This window comes from Cynocephalus volans, chromosome 14 (genome assembly GCF_027409185.1).
Source record: "Cynocephalus volans isolate mCynVol1 chromosome 14, mCynVol1.pri, whole genome shotgun sequence".
Lineage (NCBI taxonomy): Eukaryota > Metazoa > Chordata > Mammalia > Dermoptera > Cynocephalidae > Cynocephalus > Cynocephalus volans.
In genome coordinates this window covers 57,487,852-57,514,721 of record NC_084473.1, presented here as the reverse complement: position 1 = coordinate 57,514,721, position 26,870 = coordinate 57,487,852, and the positions used below count along the sequence as shown (strand labels likewise).

At 35.7% G+C, this 26,870-nt stretch overlaps 1 protein-coding gene across 1 annotated transcript in view; it reads left to right on the top strand.

Annotated features, from left to right (window-relative positions):
- Window positions 1–19,630, top strand: part of PUS10 (pseudouridine synthase 10) — a 69,201-nt gene extending 49,571 nt beyond the window's left edge. Inside the window, 11 exon segments of the mRNA XM_063078615.1 lie at window positions 1,089–1,153; window positions 2,570–2,655; window positions 3,715–3,840; window positions 8,836–8,892; window positions 9,764–9,840; window positions 9,934–9,989; window positions 11,009–11,126; window positions 14,705–14,847; window positions 18,303–18,327; window positions 18,329–18,448; window positions 19,564–19,630. Coding sequence (XP_062934685.1) covers window positions 1,089–1,153; window positions 2,570–2,655; window positions 3,715–3,840; window positions 8,836–8,892; window positions 9,764–9,840; window positions 9,934–9,989; window positions 11,009–11,126; window positions 14,705–14,847; window positions 18,303–18,327; window positions 18,329–18,448; window positions 19,564–19,602 — 912 coding nt within the window. The 3' untranslated portion in view covers window positions 19,603–19,630.
- Window positions 19,631–26,870: the final 7,240 nt, after the last annotated feature.

Here is a 26,870-nt window from a genome sequence, read left to right as displayed (position 1 = left end):
ATACAAGTGCCGGCATCAAATAATAGGATAAGGAAGGTTTTTGTCAAGGCATCATAGACTCACACCATTTGGCCATTGGAAGTTGTAGAATCTCAAATGTAGTTTTCTTGCCTCATGGCTGGGAGTAAATTGAATGACCTTTTGAGCTTCTGTCAGGCCTAAGATTTCATGCCTTATCAAACAGGCACTGAATTTTCAGTTCTAATCCTGTGGTACCTTGTAGAACTCCCTAGGATTCCCCAGAATATGGTTTAGAAAAATCATTGCTTTGTCTCATGATAAACTGTTGAGATGCCTACATTCTACTCCTTTTCAGTAAAACGTGATTTCTTGTAACAAAAGAAATAATTATGATTTATCATAGTAAGCCATGTATATATGCATTGATTAGTTCTACTAAGTCTAGTTTGGCTTTTCTTATTTTAGAAAACCCAAGTGTGGGGTACTGGATGGTTAACTAAGTTGGTTAGAGTATGGTGCTGATAACACCAAGGTCAAGGGTTTGGATCCCTGTACTGGCCAACCACAAAAAACAAAACAAAACAAAACAAAACAGAACCAAAAACCAAGTGAGACATTTGTTGTGGATGCCTTCTGTTCAGTATAGTGTGTTAGCTTACTTTGTCTGTCGCAGGTGAGTGATATTGAGTTGCTAGATGCCCAGGCAGGCTGGTTGGCTCTGTTTTGCCCCTTACCCTGGCAACTAACTCCTAAAATACATACTGTGGCCTCTGAAGGGATGTAGGGAAGAAAATGTAGATGAATCAATCTAAATTTTTCTTGAAGTCTGGGGGAAAAAATTTCAAAGCACATTTCCTGCGATGTCATCATTTCGTGTACCATACTTTGAGAGGAGTGGGACAGTGTAGTGAAGGAAACCTGTTCTGCTAGATCTACCTGGTATTATAGACATACACTAGATTGAAGAGAAGGGTTGTAGAGGTATACCTTTTCTTGAAACTATTAAGTATTTCTCTCTTTAAGTATGTAAAGTGATATAATTTCTCCAACCATGTTCTGTATTTCACCTCTGATGTTTTCTTGTCTAGGTGACAAAATGTCTTTTCTTTTCATTTTACCCTATATAGTCGGTATTCACTAGAATGGCAGTTATGAAAGCTTTGAATAAGATAAAAGAAGAGGATTTCCGCAAGTAAGTAGAAGTACAGAAACAAGGAAACATCATGGAATTTTAGAACAAAGGGAATGTTAGAGATAATCTGGATTATCTCTAAAACAAGACTGGATGTATCTCAGGAAGCAGGATTATGTTTTAGTTGTTGTATCCCCAATCCCTGGCATGTAGTGGTGTTCAAAAAATGTTTGTGAGATTAATATTTGAACTTATAAATCAAATACAACTTCTTTATCTTTTAGAAGAGGATATTGGTATCCAAAGAGGGAGCTGATTTGCCTAAGGTTTTAACTGAGTCACAGAGTGGACCTAGACTAGAGCCAGGTGTCCTGACTCTCTAGTCCGGTGCTACTCCCATCACATCCCTAATCCTGTATTTCCTAGTATTGTCCAGAAGAGGGAGAAGAAGGCTCATGAGTTTCCTCACTTGTTAAAATATGCTGAAATACAATAAATACAATAAACTTTGTTTTAATTCTCAGTGCATTCATTTTATTAAATAAAATATTATTGTAGTTATCCTTCCAGAAGATCCTTAAATAAATTTCAAACAATGACATTATGAAGGAAGTTTCATACATTTTACTGACGAAAAATGAGCCTCAGAATGGAAATATTTTTATTAAATTTTAGAAAGTAAAGACTGGTACTCTACACAAGCAGTAGTTCCTGAGTTTCTAAATGATTTCTTTGTTAAGACATCTTGGGAAACTGCATGAAATTTTCAAGACACACATTTGAAGTTAAATCCACATCTAGTCATTTACAGGTAGACTCCAGTCCATGGCTTTGAAAATTTCCTAGAATGGTGAACAGAGAATAAAGCCATACATTGTTCTTTCCCATTTGTCTTCAGTTGGATTAGAGTTTCTTAGCTAAGAGGACAGAGTCTGCCACATTCTACTTTTTCTTGCTCTGTGGTCTGATTCCCAAGGTCATATTGGAATGAGAAGGAAAAGGAGAGAAAAATGCTGGAGTACCCTCCCCACAGGTGGTACTTACTCATATGACCAGTCTCTCTGCACACCAGCTTTACCCAAATGATTGAGGATCATGTAAGCAGGCAGAAAGCAGTGAGTGACTATAGGCAGCAAAGTGGTTAAAGAGCCTGGAGTGGCTTCCACTTCATATATACTGATTTTTTCCCTGAAATCTCAAGGCTGTTGGAAGTTATCATCTGGGACAATGAGACCTCCTGAGCATGAAAGGTAACAGCAGAGCCCTGATTTACTTAGTGCCATGCTCGTGTGTTCAAAGTGGTACTCCTGAGGCCTGAAAGATGCTTATTATTCTGAAACTAAAAGTTAGGGAGAGGCTTAGTCCTTGAGAGACTCAGGCTCTGCGTGTGTCTCAGACAATGCTGATTCATCTTAGTTTTGTGATTCAATATCATGTCTGGAAAATAGTAGCCGTAAAATTTATTTTGTTTTGCAGGCAGTTTCCTTGTCCTCCAAACTCACCAAAGGCTGTATGCACTGTTCTTGAAATTGAATGTGCTCATGGTGCTGTTTTTGTGGCTGGTAAAATATTTAGTCTAGAATATACGTATACTGTCAACTTACTCTCCTTTCTGAAAAACTCCACTGATGCCTCTTCTGTTTTATTCCTATTGTTATTAGGTTTGGTTAGTTTATTCTTTTGAGAAGTAGACCTGATAGCCAAACTTATTTTACGTTCTTAGGCATTCTTAAGGACCACTCAGGAGATCTGTGATTTAAAATGCCATACCAGAGGGAAATGACACTTCCCAGGTTTTAACAGTTTTCATCACAGATGGCTAAGTAGAGATGTGAGTAGATGTACAGACCCAAAACTGGTCAGAAGAAAGACAGCAGCACAGAGGATGTTTTCAAGCAAACTTGAAATAATAATTTTATTATTTCCAAAATGACTAAACACTTGGCTTCTACCTGAAAAAAATTGTTGTGTTGTCTTTCCCAAGAGGTAATCTAGCAGACAATTTTTGTTTTGAAAGTTATAGCTGTTCCATATTAATAGCTGAAATGGCATTGCTCTTTAGCCTTGACTATAATACCCAGCCCTAGAGCAATGAAAGCTACCTGCCTCAGTGTAGCTTTATTCATAAAGCAGTGAGGCACATTGTTAGAGAGTTTTGTTTGTTTGTTTGTTTTTAGCTTAAAAAAACTTCAAAATGCCCTGTATTTGAATTCTTTGGGATACATTTTCACCAATGACTAGTACATTGAAAGTATTAATCAGGTGTAAAAGCAAAAGTTTTTCCTTTTTTTAGTGATCTTTGGTGTGTTTCATAATATTATATCATGTGCTTAGGCAGCCAATCAGATTAATAAATATATTGAGCATTCCTTTCAAACTCATTTGATGCACCATTCATATCATGTCTTTAGCTGTCTATTCTCTTGTTACTTTAAATCTTTTTATTATCTACATCTATGTGCTCACTCCCCAAATTAGATTGTAAGTTAATTAAAGGCTATGCCTTGTTTGATATCATAGCACCTAGGATATTGGCACTCATTAAATAGTTGTTGCTTCTTTTTTATCTCATTGTGTGAATTACACTATTCCATCTAGGCTACCTGATATTTCTTTGGCAGGGCGATATAATAAATATTCCAGGAATCTACCACAAACTCCTTGGATAATTGATGGAGAAAGGAAGCTGGAATCTTCAGTGGAAGAATTAATTTCAGATCATCTGTTAACAGTATTCAAAGCAGAGAGTAAGTGTTATAATATTCATATTGTAAATACACTGCCATTCATAAATAGATTTCTTGGGGGTGGCAGGAAAGATTTCTGTATTTTGTTAATCACTACCAAGTCTGCATCCTTTGGCTGTAGGCTTCCCATGAACAAGGATCGATATGTCCTGGGCTTTTCTGGCCTGGGTTTGATTTCAGCCAAGGTGCCCATGGATGTCTTTCCTCTCAAGATGACTGCTCTCTCCAGGGGAAATTCAAAAAATTGAAACTACTTTAACTGAATATACTTAAGCCCTGACCTTGGCACACCTTAGCCTCGGCATCTTTGGGGGGAATATAAAGAAATTAAAACACAACTTCTTCATCCAGTGCTTGTTCAAGAATAATCACTGGCAAATGTCTAGCTTCCGTCTTAACCTATAAAGTGTCCTGGGATAAGATTCAGACTTAGAGAAAATACATCAACAGCAACCATTTTACAAAGACTTAATGGTAGCTTTAATTTTCTAGGTATTAATGAGCCCGAGTTTGTGGGATGAGTCAGGTCCTGTAGACTTAAAGTTTTCCCTGTCTCAACAGGCCTGTCAGGTCAAAGGCACCATAAAGTCTTGTGATTCCAGTTAGGATTAGATAAGAGGAAAAGGACTAAGATTTCAATAGCAGGAAATCATGTTACACATCAGCAAAAACTGCAGGCAGTGAGTGATGTCCCTGTTTGGAATGGGGCTCCTAGCATAATTACAAAACCTTTTTTTGAGGGACCAGCTAGAAATCCATTCTTCTCTCTGAAAAACCTTAAGACAAGCAGGATTTGAGAATGACAAGCAGTTGGTCTAGATGAGATATGGTTGTCTCTTCCAGCTCTCTGACTTGTCAGAAGGAAGAGAAGCACTTCAAACCACATCCCTCTTATAATTTGTTGCATATCAGGTAGGTGAGCCCTTTCTTAAAGGGTCTTTAAGAATTGTTTACTGAATACAGAAGACAGTAACCCAGCAACCTAATATTTTCCAAAATCTTAGCTGTAAAAACTCTGGGCTACTGCCATGAGCTTTTACCTACTAATTTAATATTTACAAACTGGTTTTCTATAGACTTATGTAAATTATGAACAAGTGAAAATAAAGCTTTAGTACACCAAGTCCCTTTCAGATTCTTTTTGGGGCCACCTTACTCCCTTTCTGTAAGAAGATTCAAGAAACCTTCAGTTGTAACTATTGGGGTCCCAAGGAAGCCCCTATTATCTCTAGGGTGCCAGAGGTGAAACATCTATATGTTTTCCCCCTTGCAACCTTTTGTGAAGGTGGTTTGTTGTCATTTTCTATTTGAGGGGGGGAATTGTCCTCAATCTGAAAATAAAGCAAATTTTGTGTTCTCATCTGTAAATGTGTGCTGAAGAAATTTACTGAGAGCAGCCTGAGAAAAAGCAGACCTCTGGGACTCTGTATTAACTGGTTCCTTGACAGGGGATTTGAAATTCCTGGTTAATAGCATGAATTTGCTAACCCTGTGCTTCCTGGATATGTTACTTTTTATTTCTGATTAATGGTTCACATCTGACAACTCTGGGAAGATGGTTTTGTTATACCCCTAAGTTTCACAGCTCTGTGAAGTAAACCAAATTGCATGGAGCAGCCTCGCTACTTATATAAATGTTCCCTTCCCTAAGTGGGATATACAAGCTTGTTTCTCAGTCACTTCAAACCGGTGTGTCATATTATCTATTTGCTAATTCCCTATTTAATGAGTATTAAATTTTGACACCCTTATAATCAATGTGTGTAAGAAATTTTCCCCTAATGCATTTATACTTCACTTATTGAATAAATATTTGTCATGTCAGTTCCCTGCTGAAAACTGGTCAATGACTAGCTACAGGATAAAGTCCAAACTACTTAACTTGATGTACTGGGGCCTTCATCATCTGGCCTCTGCCATCTTTCAGTCCTGTTGTCTGTCTGCCCTCAGGTGTGAGGGCCGGTGCAGATTAGCTGAACCATGTAGAGTTCTTGATCATTCTTGCCCTTGATTTTATTTTTGAAATATGTGTTCCTTTCAACAGAAGGCTCAAAGAAGTTTCCTTTCACAGAATTAGGGGGATAAGGCAAGGAATAATGTGAGTTTAGAAAACTCAACTAAATTTTAAGCATGTATTTTCTAATACTTAAGACAATGGCTCCTTTTCCTTTTTTGTCAGCTGTCATTCATAATTGCACAGTAGTAAAATTTAAAGATTTGCCCTCACAAGTTTCTCTCACTTTAGGGTCCAAGAATGTTTCCTTAGTTCTCAAGTTTGAAACATTTTTCTAAAAGATATAATAAATACCCCTTCTCCCTTAGTCTGGATTTAATGCTTTTGTGGCCTCAAGAGCTTAGCTTTTTGCACCTCTTTCTTGTTGATGGAGTGGAATTTGTGGGAAGCTCAATGGGATGATTTACAAATTTGATTTCTGGTCTAATTTTGCAGTAATTTGTGGACTTATCTCTTCAAATCCAGCTTATTCCTTCTACCCCTGTCAGTCACAGGTTCTGATTCAGTTACTGTGGACCCTCTGGTTCCCTGGCATGGCTGGTTTGGAGATGGTGATGGGCAGGTACAAGACAAACCATACCCAAGGAGTCTGCATCTTTCAGCTTCCCAGATACCATTTTGAATTATGCATTTAGCTATGGCTGTCCATCCTTAGTGCAACAGCTTAAGTCTGTTGACTCTGACTGGAAGCTACTTATGTTGCTGTGGTTTATTAGTAACTTGACATTGGAGTGTAAACACAGAAGGGTGGGTTCTTTGGGACTTAGTGGTTCACAGAATCCTACTCCCTGCCTGGTCTAGATTCTCCACCTGGAAAAGAGCGTGTCTCTCAAGGCTGCTTACTTGGCTAGTCCTCAGGTATTAACACAGCACAGGATACCCAGACTTCTGAGCCTAACCAACTGCTTGAATTCTAGGTCTACCTTGGATATCTAGCCCTTACCAAGTTAGCTCCAGGTTGCTCCACTCTATGAGAACCACAGCTTTGGGCTCTGTGAATTACAAGGGAGCCCATTTCACCCTGGGGGTATGTGACAGACAATAGCCCAGAGCCTATGTTTCCAACAAGTGTTGGTCTTGGCTTGCTGAAGAGATTTCTTAAAGGCAAAAGAAGGGTAAAATCCTACTTTCCTCATTGCTAAACATCCCGGAAAGGAGGTTTATTCTTTAATGTTGTTTACATGCGACTTTTCAAGCCTTTAGCCTGCCTTCTAAAATTTACATGGAATCTTTGCATATAGAATCTTTCCGGGGAGATAACTGGCTGTCAAAATGGTGAATAGTCCTCTTTCCCTTCCCCCCTTTCCCATCTGTCCTTTCAAGCAATTTTGTTCTTCCTCACCTTGCACTCTCCAAAGTGGCTGGAATGTTGAAGAATAAATACAGACCTCATAGCTTGTACTGTAATTGTGCTCCTAGAGCAGGAATGTTCCTGTACTTTTCCTGTTCTATTCCAGCCCACTATATTATAGTCCATGTTCCTCCACAAACAGTAAGCTCTGTGAGGATAAGGACTGTGTCCATCTTGTTTGCCTTTGTCTCCCCAGCATCTAGCACAGTGCCTTGCTAGTAGGCACCCTGTAGATATTTGTTCAGTGAATGAATAAATCAGGATGTGAGGCCAATTTCTCCTAGCATTCAACCTCTATGTTTAGAGACCTCAAACTTTACCACTCTAGGGGCTGCCTGGTTAGCTCAGTTGGATAGAGTGTGGTGCTGATAACACCAAGGTCCAGGGTTTGATCCCTATACTGGCCAGCTTCCAAAAGAAAAAAAAAAAAAAACCTTTACCACTTAATGACTGACAAGGGTTCCCAAAACATCTCAGCATCTCAGCCTTTCCTAGCCCCTGGTTGAAGAAGACTGGGCCTGCCTGTCCATGTGGGTACAAGCCTGAGCTCCTCTGGCTAAGTCTTCATGGTGGTGCCATATAGCAGGTTGGTTAAGAGACTTTGGAGCCAGACTGCCTGGTTCATACCTGTCCCTACCACTTACAAATGATGTGATCTTAGGCAAGGTATTTATCCTGTCTCTGTCTCAACTTCATCATAAGTAAAATGAGGATAATGATAGTACCCACCTTATAATGTTACTATAGGAGGGTACTTAAAAAGTTCATGGAAAGATTTGTATTATCTTCTAATTTTATTTTTCCACAAACTTTTTGAAATACCCTCATATATAAAGCATTTAGAACAATGCCTGCTCATGGTAATGTCTGCCATGGTGATGATGTGGAAATCAGCAGTCAGTTCCATATCTAAGAACATTGTTCTGTAACACTACTTTTCTTTAAAACCAGTTTCCCCTTCTGATATTTGCAGCTTTTAGTCTGTGATGATCCATTTATCTTAGATGTACGTTGGTTTTATTATGGTTTCAGCTTAGGTTGGATTTTATAATGAATTTGCTTTTTAGAGTCAAACCTTTTCTTCTTTCTTTCACAGAGTTTAATTCTTAAGTAAATATTTTGTTTTGTTTTGTTTTAAGGAAAGAAGAACAATGATAGAGTTTTCACCCTTAGCTTGTGGCCAGAGTGCTGGTGGGGCCTTCCTCCAAACAGTGCTCTGCCTGTGGCTCCACCATGGGCTGGTGGCCTGGGATGATAGTTAAGATCTGGCTCTGACATCAGAAACTCCTGGTTCTGCCATTTAATTGTGCGACCTTGGGAAAAATACCTAACTTTCTGAAGCTTGATGTTCTTTTAGTTAATAACTAGTTCATAAGGTTATAATAAGTATTAAATGATGTATGCATAATGTTTAGCTCACTGCCTGGCATGTAATAAGTCCTTAATAACTGGTGTTATTACTGCCATTAATATTTTTAGTAGCGATTGGGATTAGAGGTGGGATGATACCTGTCCCTCGGTTTCTCCTATAGATTGTTCAAGACCTTGAATTGTGTTTCTACCAAAGGTTGGGAACAAATATCTTAGGGCTTTTATGTCTCTGATTTTTTTCTTTATCTGCTTTCCAAAGGTTTTAATTTTTCATCCTCTGGAAGAGAAGATGTAGATGTCAGAACATTAGGAAATGGTAAGATTGCAACAGCATCGCCTAACTGGAACTAACTTTCCAATTATCACCCTTTCCAGACAGCAGGCTCACCGTTGTCACTTAGTCAAAACCACAGTGGACAGGGCCCAGAGCTTCTCCAAGTGGGGAAGCTTTGTGGATTATGGAACTACCTTTATAAATTATATGATATATATTTTATGGTAATTATTCTTCAGAGTCCATCCTTATTGCATACCTACAGGTTATAAGGGACTTTTATGTGCATTAATGAGGAGGTGTCTGATCTTTTTCCACAAGTTTGATTATTAATTTTTCCATTTAATAACATTTCCAAAGTACCATTACAGTTTTTAAAATGTACATCTTTATTTGAAAAGTGATTCTGCTCTCTTGGCCTTCACTTTTCTCATTTTACCTTGTTGCATTAGAAGAAAGATGATGAGGTTAATCCTGACCTGTTTGAGATTTAAAGAACACTTCCTCTCATGGAAATCACAGCTTTTCTGTTTCACTAGTAGATTAGGCTAGGAGGATGGATTTCAACTGGGCATTGTTGCCTGTGACAAAGTTACATTAGTGTAACCAAGTTAATTAGTGGGGTTTTTTTGAATTTTATTTTGTAGTTAACAGGCTTGTTCGTGGATCTTTGGGAAAGCAGTCATTTTCACGTATTGCCTTGGCTGGGGTTTAGCAGTCTCCCACCCTTTTCTCCTCCAAAAGCCCCTTGATTCTTTTCACACATTCTTCCCTTCCCCAGATGTAGTCATGTCACTAAACTTTCAGTCCTCTGAGCTCAACCCATTTTTCACACCTCCTAACCCTCTTGCATTAGCCCAAATGTTAACTCCATCAACACGTTTCTGTTTCATGACGGGGTGTGTGCTGCCAGGAAGGCCCTTTGCAATTCAGCTGGTGAATCCTCATAGAGTACATTTCACTTCACAAGAAATTAAGGAACTTCAGCAGGTAAACCACTTCATGACATGGAAATCGTCATGTTTCTGCAACTCTGTAACTGAGCTAGAGTTGCTAATTGTTTTTCTTTTTCTGCTACTACAGAAAATTAATAAGTCATCTAACAAAATCCAAGTACGTGACTTGCAGCTTGTCACAAGGTAAGGGTAGGCTCACTGGAGAGGATTTTCAAATGTGAAGTTTTAGTTGTAGATCATATATCTGATAAGGGAATTGCATCCAGAATATATATAAAGAACTCTAACAACCCAATTAAATATGAGGAAACGATTAAGTAAACATTTCCAAGGAGGATATACAAATAACCAATAAACACATGAAAAAATGTTCAACATCATTAATCATAGAGAAATACAAATCAAAACTACAATGAGATCCCACTTCACACCTACTAGGATGGCTATCATCAAAAAGACAGAAAATAACAAGTGTTGGTGAGGATGTGGAGAAATTGGAACCCTCATACATTGCAGGTGGGATTATAAGTGTGGCCACTTTGGAAAACAGTTGGGCAAATTCCTCAAAAGGTTAAACATAGAGTTACTACATGACCCAGCAATTCCACTCCTAGATATTATATATATACAAGAGAAATGAAAACATACATCCACACAAAGACTTATACATGCATGTTCATAGTAGCATTATTCATAATAACAAAGAAGTAGAAGCTACCTAAATGTCTGTGGATAAACAAAATGTGATATATCCATATAGTGGAATATTATTTGGTAATAAAATGAAGTGAAACAACATGGATGAACCTTGCAAACATTATGAAGGTGAAACAAGCCAGGCACCAAACACCACATACTGTGAGATTCCATTTTATACAAAATGTTCAGAATAAGGAAATCTAAAGAGACAGGAAGTCAACTAGTGGTTGTCTGGGGCTGAGGGAAAGAGAGAATAGGAAGTTACTGCTGATGGGTACAGAGTTTCCTTTTTTGGGGTGATGAAAGCATTATAAAATTAGATTGTGGTAATAGCTGCACAACTCTAAACAAACTAAAAATCATTGAATTGTACAGTTAAAACAGGGGAATTGTATGTAAATTATATCTCAATAAAGCTATTTTTAAAGAAAGGGAAATTTGGGGCAAGGCTTACGTGTATTTTATGTGTTCAGACAAAACTTTCTTTTATTGTTTTCGTTTAGAGAGGCAATAGGACATATGAAAGAAGGTGAAGAAGAAAAGACCAAGACCTATAGTGCCTTAATATGGACAAATAAAGCAATACAGGAGAAAGACATTGGATTCCTAAATGACATAAAGGTAGTTTAAGTGCTTGTGTTCTTTTTATTTTTCTATTGCCTATAAAAGAGTCCATTGTCTTCCAGTTTATTACCAGCAAGTCATAGAGCATGGGGTCTATGAGATCTGGATTTAAATACTGGCTTTGCCTTTTACTAGTTGAATGACTGGGCAATTCATCTTACCTGATGGAGAGAGAGTGTTGCTTGTGATTAAGAGCCTGACTCTGAAGACAGATTGCCTGGTGGCGAATCCTAGATCTGCATTAAATGAGTTTAATCATATGAAGCACTTAGGATGGTACCTGGCATGTAGAAAACACTCAGCAATGCTATTATTAAAATAAATATAAAATACAACTTATCTAATAGAACTGATGCTAAGATTAAGTACATGACTAAAATGTGATAATATATGTAAAGCACATACATTTTGCACATTTTAAGTTTTTCTTTACATGAGCATGTCACTCCCTATAGAGGGTCTGCCAGTTCATTTGCCTATTTTTTCTCACCTGTCCTTACCTCTTTCTGTAAAGATAATTTACTTTCAAATACAGGGAATGAGCATAAGTGGGGACAAAGATGCACATAGTTACCACAACGTTGCTTAAATGGGCAATATTTTGTAACAATCTAGATGACTTACTAGAGGGGACTGGTTTAATATTATGGTTTAACTGTATAATGGACTATTATTATCCAGCTGTTAAAAATTATGTGGTAGATGAATATCCATTGACATAAAAAAGTGTTCCTGATAAATGCAAGGGGAAAAAAAAGAAGGTATATATAGGATGATACATTGTGATTTAAGCACACGTGTGTATATGTACGTGTATACACATATATATGATTACATAGAAAATAAATTGTATGGCAAAAGATACCATAAATAGGATTTGTATTTATCATGAAAAATACAAACACCCAATAGATAAAAATGGACAGAGGATATGAACTAGGCAGCTGAAAAAGAACAACTCCAAATGGCCAAGAATCATTTGAAAATATGTTCCACCTCCAGGATAAAGTAACAATAAAACATTGCTTTATTCCCCTTAGACTAATAACACCTGTCAGTGGTTGGAGTGGAGGAGAAGGGTAGTTGCATACATTGTTAGTAGAAATGAGTAAAGTGTCTCAGCCGTTGTGGAAAACAAGGTGGCAATGACTGTAAAAAGTTAAAAATGCACTGGTCTTCTACCCAGCACACCCTCTTCTAACAATCTGTCCTGTAGAAATAAAACTCTAGTGCATAAGAATACGTGCACAGGATGTTTATTGACTTTGTTCAAAGTCGTAAAATCAATAACAACAAAACTGGAAACAAAATAAATGTCCTTCTATAAGGAAATGGTAGAATAAATTGGAATATTATATATCTGTTAAACAAGAACAGCATATGATGCCATTTAATTTATATGTTAGTGTGTGTATACATACATACATATATACATACATACATACATATATATATATATATATATATATATATATATATATATATACCTAAAAAGTGTTAGGAAAAAAGATAGAGGTATGTCTACATCTATGGCTTGTAGGAGCACCCATGATATTATGAGGAAAAAAAGCAACGTACAGAATTATATCTATAGTATGAATATTTTGGCGAAAACATATAAGTCATTCACTTGCTTAGAAAAACTTGTCTATAAAATGAGAGAGTAGACTAGATCATGTCCAATGGCCCCTCCAGTTTTCAGGTTCTGTGATTCTATATTTAAGGCCCCTTGGCTTTTGGTCCTACTAAGGCCTTCAGGATGGTAGAATACAGACAGATATCTTTAAAACTGCAAAACAAATTTCTAAACTCCTCGATTCCTTCACATGTGTATAAGCCATCCATATTGCTGTGAGAAAAATAAACTCATTTAAAACAAAATAGATTCACAGTTTGACGGTAGCCATAGAGCTAATTCAGAAATAATGCTGAAAGATGATTTTTACACATACAGACTAAGTGGTGAAAGGGTCTATTTTAGTGGTCCAGAGCCCAAGTAGAATGATGCAACTAGTTGATTTCTAAAAACATTTTTAAAGTTTTCAAATATTCTATTGGCATATAAAATATAAAAATTGAGTTACTTCCCCATTCTGAGAAAAAGTTACTTCAAATTTACTATTTGTCCCCTCTTTTTTATGGGTAACCTACTTCTAAGAAAAAAAAAGTGTGTATGTGTTTGCCGGTGTTTCTGAAAATTCAGCAGTATGGGGACAGCAGAGTGCAACATTAGAGTAAAGTGGTTTCCTTTTGTCAGCTAAAAACAAACAGACCGAAAAAGACACATGAATGTATGTTGACCTGAGTGTTATGTTGGAAGCAACGATGGGTCCAGCAGCTCAGTTAGTTTTTTCCATTCACTGACTGGCTCATGGTCGAAGCACTGGGAATGGCCAGAGTGAAAGGAAGCGGGGGAGAAGAGCACTCATTAGATGGGGGCTCACTGGAAGGCCAGCTGTTTTTGTACTCTAAAGTGGAAGCCATGTCTGTATAGATTCCTTAATAGTTCAATCTCATCCTTCATTTTTTTGGTCTTTTTGGCCAGTGAAAAGTCAGACCTTATGGAGACAGTTTATCACGTCAGAACAAAGTGCTTCTAAAATCAAAGAATTACAGAATGGTAAAAACCACAGAGTTAGGAGGGGCCATTGACTCACAGCTCTGATAAAAGCAGTCACACCCTTTCAAGTGTGGTCTTTGTTAGAACTTGCTTTTTCTTTCTTGGTGGAGAACTTGAGAGGGAGACCAGAAACCTTTCTTTTCTTAGCAAGGCTTCAGGCACTCACTAATCATGTAAATTAGGAAGAGTTGTTCCAACAAGAAATTGCAAAAAAATAAAAGTTCTTATGAGCCTACGTTTCTGGTTATGCCCAATATCTATTTTTAAAACTTGGAATTAGTTGACCTTTTACAGTATTAACCTCTACTTCTTAATTGTGACATAAAGGAAAACTCTCTAATTTGTACTAATTGTAAGAAGAGCAAGCCCGTGTCCCTAAAAAAAAAAAAACTGAATTGTAAAAAGACATGCAGGATCATTATTCTCAAAGTGGGCTAACAAATATTGAGGGGTCCTGGTTTATTTTACACATTTATTTGTAATTATTATGTTGAAATGTCACCCTAAGCAATGATGCACCTTTTCCAGATACAGATGCTCCTTGACTTATGATGGGGTTACATTTTGATAAACCCAGTTAGGTCACTCTGATGGGTTAGAAAACAAAGATAAGAACACTGTCCTCTAGAAGGGCTGTGCTGAACCAAAGGGCAGGATAGAACTCCATGGTTCTAACCAATTTGTTGAATATTAGAGCAAACAGGCCTTGAGGGTCATTTACTTCAAAGCCCACCTTTTTTAATGGTGAAGGTACTGGGACCCAGGAAATGAGTAATTACGGACTGTGTTATGAGAAATCCCACAGTTTGAACCTAAGGGGGTACAATTTATTATCATATTAGTTTCTACCCTAACAGTGATAGATGGAGTCCGCTAAAGGAAACATCTGTGGTGAGCTGCGGATAACGGAGGTGCCAACGCTCTGACTCTGTTTGTGTATCGTATCCTCCTCTAGGACTTAAAGATCGACCAGAAAACACCTCTCCGGGTCCTTCACCGGAGGCCCCTGGCTGTGAGAACTCGGGTCATTCACTCCATGGAGACAAACTATATGGATGAGCACCATTTTCGCCTCTGTCTGAAGACTCAGGCTGGCACGTATCCTTCCGTCTTCTGCACTGCAGTAACCTAACCCTATTGGAAAAGTGAATGCTGCCCTGAAAATAGGTTTATTTTGGTCTGGGAAATATTAAGGAAAGGATTATATTGGAGAAGAATCCTTTTCTGTTTGTTTGAGGGTATTTTTGATTGTTTGTTTGTTTTCCCATTAAATTTGTGTTTCTTAAAATGACATTTTAAACCACGGAGTAACAGTTCAGTGTCAGCTTTAAAGTTACTTATGCTTCACATAATTACAGTGTCTCACACAGTGCTGAGCACATCGTAAATAATCAGAAAATACTTTTGATTGATTCATTTGCTGGCTTTACATATTTTGCAAGTCACATATTCATGGCTATATTTGGGTCCTTTCAGCATTTCAACCATTTGCCCCAGATGATTAAACACAGGTAGTAGAAGGGAATGACGCTACTTTATATATTGATCTTAACTTTATTTGGCCACTGGCCCAGTACAACAGAGAATATTCTTTCTCTACATGCCCTGTGGAATAAACAAAAACATTAAAACAGTTCAGATTAGATATCATTTGTGCCATGTAAACTTGGTTGACAGTAATATTGTGCTGTCATTGGTGCCATTTTCAAAGTCTGTAGAGTTTCGACTATGTTATAAATAGAAAACGTTGAGATTCAGTTAAAATATCCTTAGTCCAGAGATAATCTGTTCATAACCTCACGTGACTTTTGTGGTTTTCTCTCAGAACTGAGTTGCTGATTAAAATACATCAGGGAGCTCCAGTAGTCTTAGCTTTAGTTTACTTTTCAAAGGTGTTCCTAGTTTTTTTTGTTTCTTGGTTTATATCATTTTGTGATCCAATAGCATGAAGTGATAAAATGCCTCCTAACTGGGATAAAATTAATGACATACTTATGTATATAAGAAAAAAAAAATCAAATTTTAATCCCCAATAGCATTATCACTGTATTGCTGTAACTAGTCTGCCTCTCCTTCCCGCCTCAACCTCCTCTCCCCTCATCCTCCCATCTCCTACCACAGGTGTGACCTGGATTTACTCAGCTGAACCAGGTATAGGTTACCTACTCCTAAAATCTTATAAATTTTGCAGTTTGGATCAAGGAATGTTCTGTTTATATTCCAGTGGGCAGATCTTTGTATCTTTGTTGTTTGGAGAACATTTACCTATTATGGATGGAATTTCAAAGTAATCACAGATTTTTTTTTTTTAAAAAAAATCTCTTAACCTAATCCTAGCTTTAATTTTGGTGTGCCAAGGAGACATGCAATGTCTTTTGGAGAAGCTAATGTATTTTCGATCCTTTTAAACATTCTTAGAATCAGCCACGTACATGTACTCAAGGCGTTAGCCAAGAAAGACTGTTTGGTAAAGCTTTTCATACCATATGGTTATACACAGAAGCATATGAATTTTTTTCATACTAAATATATTTTGTGTACATCCTGTATATTTATACTGCTTAGTACACTGAGCTAGCTCATTTGACTTAAACCTCATCCCTTTGGCTATGAATAAGAACCTCTCTTGACCTTTTAGGTCATCTCCCCTTGTCATTGCTACTCAAACGGAGCATTCGCTAAAGAAAGTGAGAGAAAAAGAATGACAATTTTGAGTAATTATGAGTTTAGCAAAAAAGACAATTACTAGGTAATTACATATCTTACGCTTGAGTCAAAACATTTGGGTGAAGGTAGAGTGAATAAACTTTCAGCAACTGAGGACATAATATTGGAATTAGCATATTATAGTGTTGATTTTTTTTATCATCTGAGAATAAATTTATTTTTTCTATTCAAATTCTATGAAATATTTTATACTAAATGCTAATTTATAGAACACAATATAATGCTGAGTTTTTACTGAATGCTGGTAAAAACATATCTTTCAGATAAATATTGTCAAGGCTGCCATAGAGTCCTGTGTAAGGAATGTTAATGTAATCTTTTTTCTTTTCTTTTATTTTTAGCCACAAAACAAGTTTCAATACATTTAAAAAGACTAATATCATAGAAAATATGTTCTCTGACCAAAATAACAGAAGGAAATTTTAAAAATTCATAAATGTGTGGAAATTGAACAACACTCTCCTAAATAAACAATGGGTAAAAAGAAAAGTCACAAATTAGAAAGTACTATGAGATAAAAATCAAAATGTAACATATCAAAATTTATAGGATGCAAGGCTCTTGCTGCACTTAGAAGAAAATTTATACTTGTAAACACCTATATTAAAAATAAGACAAATCTCAAGTCAGTAAACTTCTACCTTAAGAAAATAGAAAAAGAAGAACAAAGCAAATATAAGTAGGAAATAACAAAGATTACAACAGAAACAAGAAATAGTGAATTAGAAAACAGAGAGAAAATCAACAGAACCAAAAGCTGATTATTGAAAAAGGTCAACTAAATTTGCAAAACTTTACCTAGACTGACCAAGAAAAAAAGACAGAAATTTCAAAAATCAGAAATAAAGCAGGGGCATGGTAGAGCAGTTGGTTCTATTATGGTGGAGTGGGCTTTGAGCAGAGAGACGTTCTCTTCTTTTTCTGGTCTCCGCTGGTGACTCTCCTTATGTCACTGCAGTTGGGTGTCTAGTGGGCCGTCTGCACGGCTGCTGTGGCTACTGCTGTAGCAGCCGTGGTGGTGGCTGTGATGGGCCACCTGCATGAAAGTGGTGTTTTCGGTGTGCTCCTTGCCTGCTTCCGGGAAGGGGATACTGCCCTGGGCTCCTTCGCAGGACCCTGGACTGCTCTACTTCTTGCCTGCTTCTGGGTGGAGGGGACTGTCCTTGGCTCCTGCCTAGGACCCTGGGCGTACTCTGCGTCTTCTGTTAATGTAATCTTATTAAGAACAAATTCCAGAATTAGTTACTGACCTATGAGGGAAATACAAAGTTATCTCTTAAAAAAAGAGAGAATTAACTTCTCCTACTGTGTTAGCAAACAACTAGGTCCTTTGATAATCCTTCTGAAGGCCCTTGACCAAGACTAAATTAATATTCTCATTATCCCTTCCATCCTATTGCCACTGGGTCATGTTACAAGGAAAGCCATCACTGAGGTCATTCTGTGTGTGACCCTTTGGGAAACCTACCATCTATCTAGCAGATGCCAGTTGCTGTTATTAAAAAATGGGACTGGAAAGATGACAAAATGAGCATTGTGGCAAAGAATAAATAGTGTTTTTTAAAAAGTATTGAACTAATATTAAAAATCCATGCCCAAACCTTGACATTTGGACATGGACTATAAAGAAAAAAGTTGTAACTTTTCCTGAATTTGATATAAACACAGGTCCCATTGTCCTGATGTTTGGCTACCAGACTAGTAGGAATCGGTTTGTGGTAGCTTATTTTCCAAGACACACATAACAAGTCAGAAATAAACTCTCTTTTGTAACATTTCTGCTTTTGTTTATTATTTCTCTTTCACCTATCACACTTGCCAGAGAGTTGGTACTGCATGGTTGTCTTAATTTTTTTCCTAAATAAACCCCAGCTACATTAAAGAGTTTGTACATGGAGACTTTGGGAGAACCAAGCCAAACATTGGCACTCTGATGAACGTGACTGCAGATATTCTGGAGCTGGATGTTGAGGTAAACCACTTGATTGTAGAATGGACTTTTCCAAGTTGAATTCAGCCAAAGTTATGCTCTTTGGCATTAAGCCAAATGGCACTACCCACCTTCACAGGTATTTGAAAAGGGTCAAAATCTCACAATAGCATTATAATGGGGGGCGGGGGGACTATCTTCAGAATTTTTATTTTTTTAAATAAGATCTCATTTATGATCCTTGCAAATATAGAGCTTATTTATTTATTCATTTACGTATTTACTTATTTTTGGCAGCTGGTGAGTATGGGGATCTGATCCCTTGACTTTGTAACTAATGAGCTAACTGGAGCTAATTCATTAACTGGGCTTCACATATGGCATCAGATCTAAATCTTCAAGCCAAGCAAAGAAATAAAGTTGGATTTTTAAAACTTTCTTTAACAAAAAAAATAGGTGTCCTAGGGTAGTTAAGGTGTGCTTAGATACTTCTAAGACCTGGAATGTGATTATTTATGTGGAGACAAAATAGTCTGCTTGCTGTAATTTCCTTATGACTTGAAGGTCAAGGTTTTGTTCTAGAAGAGTAAAATGAAGGTAAGTAGAGGTAGATGAATTGGATTTAAAAACCAAAAATTCCGCTGAAGTGAAACACAAAGATCCTTTATCCTTTTCTAGTTCCATGTGATCTTTCCTATTCATTTATTTCACATTTACCTGCTAAGTTACAAATAAGACTGTAGGTTTTTAGACTACTTGAGTATTTGTTAAATGCAAGATGGAAGAATGAAAATGTCCAGAAGAATAAAAGTTGCTGAGACTTCTGAGGGAAAATTGGTATAGTCATCTAAATTTGTTTGCTACTTTACCCATAAATAACATTTAAAAACTTAAATTTATTGTTATCAGCCAAAAGACACAATTAATAACCAGCTGAGTAACCAAATACTGCTACTCAGTTAATTTAGAAACACACCTTAGGCCCAAGAATCCCTAGAATGGACTTTAGAATGTTAAATTGTGGTACTCAATAGCTCTTTAACTCAAATGCAGTTTCTTCTGTTGCATTATATTAAAACTATTAAATTTATATAGCATTAACAGCAAATGTTTACCAGAACTGTAATATTTGTCTTAATGACTTTTCTCCCTTCTAGTCTGTAGATGTTGACTGGCCACCTGCTCTGGATGACTAGCTTTCAAATTTGGAGGCAAAGAGTAGGGTTTTCCGGGCATGATGTGGACATCTATGCAGCACACACTGTAAAATGGCTGTTTACCAACCATATTGGTGTCTTGGAAACCGTTTGGGTCATGTTGATCTATATATTTTTAAAATTTATTGTAACATCTCAGGATCTATATATCTGTCTATTTTATGTTAAATTGTTCCAAGGATGTCTTATGATTTTTCTCATTCCCTCTCTTACCCCCACAAACCAAACTATGAATAATGAAACCATTCTCCCCTTTTAATTCTTTCTTTTAGAGAGCTACACAGACAGGATACATTATTTGTTAATCAAAGAGGCTGTAATTTCTTTCAGCAAGATTTCCCTCCGCAAGAGATATACCACCTTTGAAATCATGTTCTAAATTTTAAAAATTATCTGAATAAAAGTTGGATCTGGATTTATGCAGCATATAGTATCCTATAATATTCTAAGATATCAAATGCAAATCTTACATCATTAATATTTTCTCCAGTAAGCCTCAAACAAATTTTTACCAATAGAATTTCTTTAGGGGGTGACTTGTCACAAAGGACCTTGCCATTTTGACAATATAAAATTATCAATACATTTCTCCTGTGGAGGGAAAGTGAAACTTTAGGAATTGAGGCAAGAAATAAGGAGAAACAAGTGCCTTCAATAACTTCAATCCCAGGGTTAAGAATTTGAAAAATTGAGATTGCTAAACAAAGGTAAACTGATATTATTTCAGTGCTTCAATCTATTTTCCAATTTCAAAAATCTTTATAAAGTAGATAGGATATTGTCTCCATTTTATAAATATAGAAACCAAAGAACAGAAGTTAAATGACTTATCTAAAATTTTTAGTTACAAAAAAAAATTTTTTTTTCAGTTACTTCCATATCTAGGACTAGAATCCAAGTTTCTTGATCTCTAGGGTCCTAATAAACCCTAATATTGAGCATCTATTGTGTGAAGGAGGCACTTGAAAAATGTCATTTACTCATTTAACCATGAGAATTAACTTTTCGAATCTACATACCAAATCAAGAACCTTACCAAAAAATAGCCCAAGTATATTTCATAAATCTCATATAATTACTATTTGTTAATAAGTTAATTATCAGTTGGTATTATGAAGAGGAAAAATATTAAATAAGCTAGTAAACCTAAAGAAAACAGATGCCTCATTAAGAGAAAAGTTTCAGTAAGGAGCCTCATTAAAATCCCAGATTGAACTGTAATTTCCATTACCCTAAATCAACTATTTGAGCTTTTTTTAGAACACATGTAACTTGGATAGTATTGGATTACTCACAGTTTCCCATCTCTATGTTAAATATAGTTCCTAGATATCTAGATTCACTTTACATATCAGGAAAATTGTTTTAATTGACATGAAGAAATCAGCTTACCACTCTGAAACCATGTGTTTCATATGTGAATAATAGCAAATAATTTTTTCCCTATTTTAAATGCCAGAAAATGAGAAAGGGAGAACAGAAATAAACTTTCGATAAAAGGGTGAGAACTGTATGGATGTTTCTCAATTTCTGGGGAAATTTTGCTGCTACAGGAGATTTAAATAATTTAAGACAGTCTTTTGCATGTTTCTTTTGGCTCATCTTTGAGTACAGTAGACTAGCAATATGGAAGAATCAGGAACATCTACAACAAACTCAAATTAGAAGACTTCTATTTCTTAAACTTCTGTTCCTGAGATTATGCAAAATTTCACACAAAGAATAAACATTAGCTGTAAACATTTATTCCAAATGTTCACATAATTTTGTGACACAGGTTGTTAAAAATGTAGGTCTTTGTTTTAGGTAGAACTGGGAACATTAAGTAATGAGAGTACTATAGTTTTCCCTTTTGCCTATGTAATAATATTTAAAAATTAGTTTTATGATTTCCTTTTTTAAGTTTGTTTAAATTAGAAGTCTTTTTATTGGTCTGTACTTTTCTTGTGATGTCTTTATCTGATTTTGGTGTCAGGGTAATACTGGCCTTATAAAATGAGAATTGTTTCCTCCTCTTCTATTTTTTGGAAGAGTTTGTGAAGAATTGGAATTAATTCTCTGAATGTTTTGTAGTTTAGCAGTGACCTGGGGTTTTCTTTATGGATAGTTTGTAAGGTGTTATTAATTCCATCTCTTCACATGTTTAGGTCTATTCAGATTGTTTCTTCTTGAGTCAGTTTTGGTAGTTTGTTTTTCTAGGAATTTGTCCATTTCATCTAAGTTATCTAATGTATTGGTGTAGAACTGTTTATAGTGTTCCTTTACAATCCTTTTTATTTCTGTAAGTTCAGCATAACATCCTCTCGCTCATTTTTGATTCCAGTAACTTGAGTCTTCTCTCATTATCTTGGTCAATCTAGCTAACGGTTTGTCAATTTTCTTGAACTTTTTAAAGAACCAGGTTTTGGTTTCCTTGATTTTTTTCTCTATTTTTCTATTCTCTATTTCATTAATTTCTCCTCTAATTTTTATAATCTAATTTCTTTTGCTTGGTTTGGTTTCCTCTTTCTTTTCAGGTGTCAGAAAGTGAAAGTTTAGGTTATTTTTTATTTCTTAATATAAGCATTCATAACTATAAATTTCCTTCTACACATTTTAGTTGCATTTCATAAGTTTTTATATAGTGTGTCTTTATTTTTATTCATCTTGAAGTATTCTAATTTCCCTTTTGATTTCTTCTTTGATCTCTTGATTATTTAGGAGTGTGTTTAATTTCTACACATTTGTGAGTTTCACAAATTTTTTCCTTGCTGTTAACTTCTATTTTTATTCTATTGTGGTCAGAGAACATAGTTTGTATTATTTCTATCATTTTGAATTTATTGAGGTTTCTTTTAAAGTTTAGCAAGTGGTCTATCTTAGACAATGTGCCATATGCCCTTAAAAAGAATGTATATTCTGTTGTGTTGGATGGACTGTTCTATATATTTTGTTAAATCTAGTTGGTTAATAGTGTTTTTCAAGTCTTCTATTTGTTTGTGATCTTCGGTTCATTTTTAAAAGTGGGGTATTTAAATCTCCAACTATCATTGTTGAATTGTCTACTTTTCTCTTTATTTCTGTCAGTTTTTGCTTCATGTATTTCATGTGCTGTTATTAGGTGTATGTATGTTTATAATTGTTATATCTTTCTGGAGATTTTGCCCTCTTATCATTATAATATTATTATAATGTTGTTATAATGTTTTTCTCTCTCATACCATTTTTATTGTAACGTCTGTATTGTGTGATAATATAGCCATTCAGCTTTCTTATGGTTACTCTTCGCATGGTATGTCTGTTTCTACCTTTTTACTTTTAACCTATTTGTATCTCTGAATCTAAATTGTGTCTCCTCTAGACAGCATATATTTGGATCATGTTTTTTTGCCTTTTTTAAAAATCTGACAATCTCTGCCATTTGATTGGATTGTTTAATCTATTAACATTTAATGTCTTATTAACATACTTGTATTTTTGTCTGCCATTTACCTTTTTGTTTTCTATACATTTCATGTCTTTTTTGTTTCTTTATTCTTCCTTTACTACTTTTGTATTGACTTTTTTTTAAACGTAGCATTTACATTTCTTTAATGATTTTTTTAGTATATTTTTTGAGGGTTTTTTTTTTTTTTGCATGTGTGAGATTGCACTAAGTTTACCATACATGTTAATTTATCAAATTCAACTTCAAATTTATATTAGCTTACTTTGTCATATATAGAAAGGTTATTCCTACATAGCTCTATTCCCTTTCTTCCTTTTTTGCAGTATTGTTATACATGTTACATCTATTAATATTACAACCCGAGCAATATATTATTGTAATTATTACTTTACCATCTGTAGCCATTTCCTTAGCCCAATGCAGCTTTACCCTCACCCACCTTCTTTGTGTTGTTATTGGCAAATATTACACATATGTTACATTCCTATATTCTTTTGGCCCAATGATACATTACATGTGTATATTATTTTATACAATTGCTTGTAAAATCAGTTAAGAAAAGAAAGGAGACTAATTATGCCTTTAATCCGTCTGTCATAATTTTGTAACTACCTTTAATTGTGCTTTTTCTTTTTTTCATATGGATTTGAATTACTATCTGGGTTTAATTGCTTTCAGCCTGAAGAACTTCCTTCAGTATTTCTTCAAGGCAGGTCCACTAGAACAGATTCTCACAGCTTTTTTCTGTCTAGTGAAGTCTTTATTTCACCTCATTTTTGAAAAATAGCCTTGCAGGATTAAAAGGATTCTTAGTATGCAGTTTTTTGTCAGAACATTTAGAATGCTCTCCCACTGCATTCTGTCCCCCACTGTTCCTGCTGTGAAGTCATCTGTTAATCTTATTGGGGTTTTTCTGTAATTGACTTGTTTTTCTCTTGCTGTTTCTACAATTTGATCCTTGTCTTTGAATTTCAGCATTTTTACTATGATGCATCTGTGAATCTTTGTGTTTACCCTACTTAGAGTTCATTGAGCTTCCTGGATGAATAGGTTATTATTTTTCAATAAAGTGTGGAAGTTTTCAGCCAAAATAAATAAATAAATAAATTAGAAGTCTTTTAAATGACACTTAGAGAAACAGCCCTTTGTACTTCTTAGTATCTCTTTGTCCCAAATATAGTTTGTGGTTTATTTTAGGACAACAACTCTGAATACCTGGAAAAGTCAAGAAAAAGTAAAGTTGGTGAAATGAAAAATTTCCAAGTAAGATAACTGGTTACATTTGCAAGTTATGTGAAGTAAATTGAGAAGTTATATTTCCATTTTGGAAGAGAAAAACATCCTTGGCAGGTCTTTTCTTCTGGAGCTTTATTCTTTCATTTTTAAATCCACATAAGAGAATGAACTTTGATGTAAACTTTCCTGCGTTGATTTCTTATAATAGTACCCCTTATTATGAAAAACTGTTTTATGATTACATGTATTTTCTCATTTCAAAATAATTTTAAACTTACAGGAAAGTTGGCAAGTACATAAAGAATCTTTTTTCCTGAACCACTGAGTCATTGGTGCCTCTTTATCCCAAATACATTAGTATGTAATTGCTACAAACAAGGACATTCTTCTACTTAACCACAACTATAAAAATCAAGAAATTAACATTGCATATTACTATATCTAATCCACAGACTCCATTCAAGTTTTGCCTGTTGTCTCACCAATGTCCTTCATACTCAAGTCATCACATTTTGCGTTTGTTATGTCTCTTTCCACCAATCTGAAACAGTTTGTCTTTCCTTGACTTTCATTACTTTAACATTTTTGAAGGTTTCAGGTCAGTTACTTTTTAGACTGTTCCCTCAGTTTGGGTTGCCTGATGTTTTCCTATTTTTATTAGATTCAGGTGTACCTTTTGGGCAAGAATACCACAGAAGAGATATTTTCTTCTTGTATCTTATCAGGTGTCACATAGTTTGTATTTGTCCAGTTGCTGATGGTTCGGCTTTGATAAGTTGGTTAAGGTATTGTCTACCATGGTTCTTAACCTTTATAGTTACTCTTTTTTCCCTTTGTAATTAATAAGTATCTTGTAAGGAGATCATTAAACTCACTATTTTTAGCATCCATTGAAGATTTTCACCTGAAACAATTATTACTACAATGACTGCCAAATACTGATTTAATTCTAATCATTCACTTTACACTTATTGGTTGGCTTTCCACTGAAAGGAGCTTTCTCTTCTCTCCACTTATTCATTTATTTATATCACTGTGGATTTGTGGCTTCCTATATTATTCAGTGGGTTGTAATTTGTTACTAACATCACTTATTTTGATTTCGGAGTGTTGATTTGGCCAGTGGGAGCCCCTTCAGCTGGCTTCTGTGTCCTTTTGACATGTCTCCATCATTCTTTGAGCATGTTCTTATTTCTAATACAAAAAGACATTCCAGCCCTAGAAAGGAGCTGAGGGCAGCCCCCACTTCCCGGGAACATGCCGAAAACACAACTTCCATGCAGGTGGCCCACCAAAACCTCTGCCACAGCCACAGTTGCCACAAAATCGGCCCGCAACTACAGTAATAGCTGCAGCCACTATGCAGGTGGCCTGCCAGACACTTGGTTGCATTCACACAAGGAGAGTAACCAGTGGAGACTAGAAAAAGAAAAGTCTCTCTCCTCAAAGCTCACTCCAGCATAATAGAAGAAGCAACTGTACTACCAGATGACATCAATATAGAGATACTAGAAATGTGAAAATCCAACAAAATATGACATCACTAAAAGAATACAGTAATTCTCAAATACCAGGTCGTATATAGAGCAGGAAACCCTTGAAATGACTGAAAAGGAATTCTGAGCAACAACCTTAAGAAAACTCAATGAGATATGAGAAGACTCAGACAACATAATGAAACAAGAAAAAAAAAAATCAAGATATGAAGAAGGAAATTTAAAAAGATTAATACCTTAAAGAATGTAGCAGAACTCATGGAACTGAAAGATTCATTCAAAGAAATAAAAAACACAATTGGGAGCTTAAGCAGCAGGCTAGAATAAGCAGAAGAAAGAATTTATGATCTTGAAGATAGTCTTTTTGAAAGAACCCAGGCAGACAAGAAAAAAAAAAAAAAAGGAAAAAAGAATTTTAAAAATTGAAGAAAATCTTAGCTAGCAGACAAACAAGTTTACAAACATTCAAATCATGGGTGTTCTAGAAGAGGAGGAGAAAGGAAAAGGCATCGAAAACCTATTCAATGAAATAATAACTGAAAACTTCCCAGGTATAAGGAGAGACATGGACCTTCAGATCCAGGAGGCTCAAAGATCCCCAAGAAGATTCAATCCCAAAAGATCTTCTCAGAGACACATTATACTCAAACTGGCAAAATTCAAAGATAAAGAATTTTAAAAGCATCAAGTCATCTATAATGGAGCTTCTATCAGACTAACAGCAGACTTCTCAACAGAAACTCTACAAACCAGAAGAAAATAGGCTGATTATATTCAAAATACTGAAAGAAAAAAACTGCCAGCCAAGAATACTATACCCAGCAAGGCTATCCTTCAGAAATGAGGGAGAAATAGTGTATTTTCCAGACAAACAAAAACTACAGGACTTGACCACCAAATGACCAGCCCTGCAAGAAATCTTCAAGGGAGTCCTACATCTGGATTCTGAAAAATGACGTTCGCTACCACAAATACACAAGAAAGAACAAAATCCACTAGTAGAACAAAAATGCAAATGAGAAAGAGAAAGAAACTAAATCTATGACCATGAACAGCTAACAAACATCAAAGATAAACAATAAAAGATA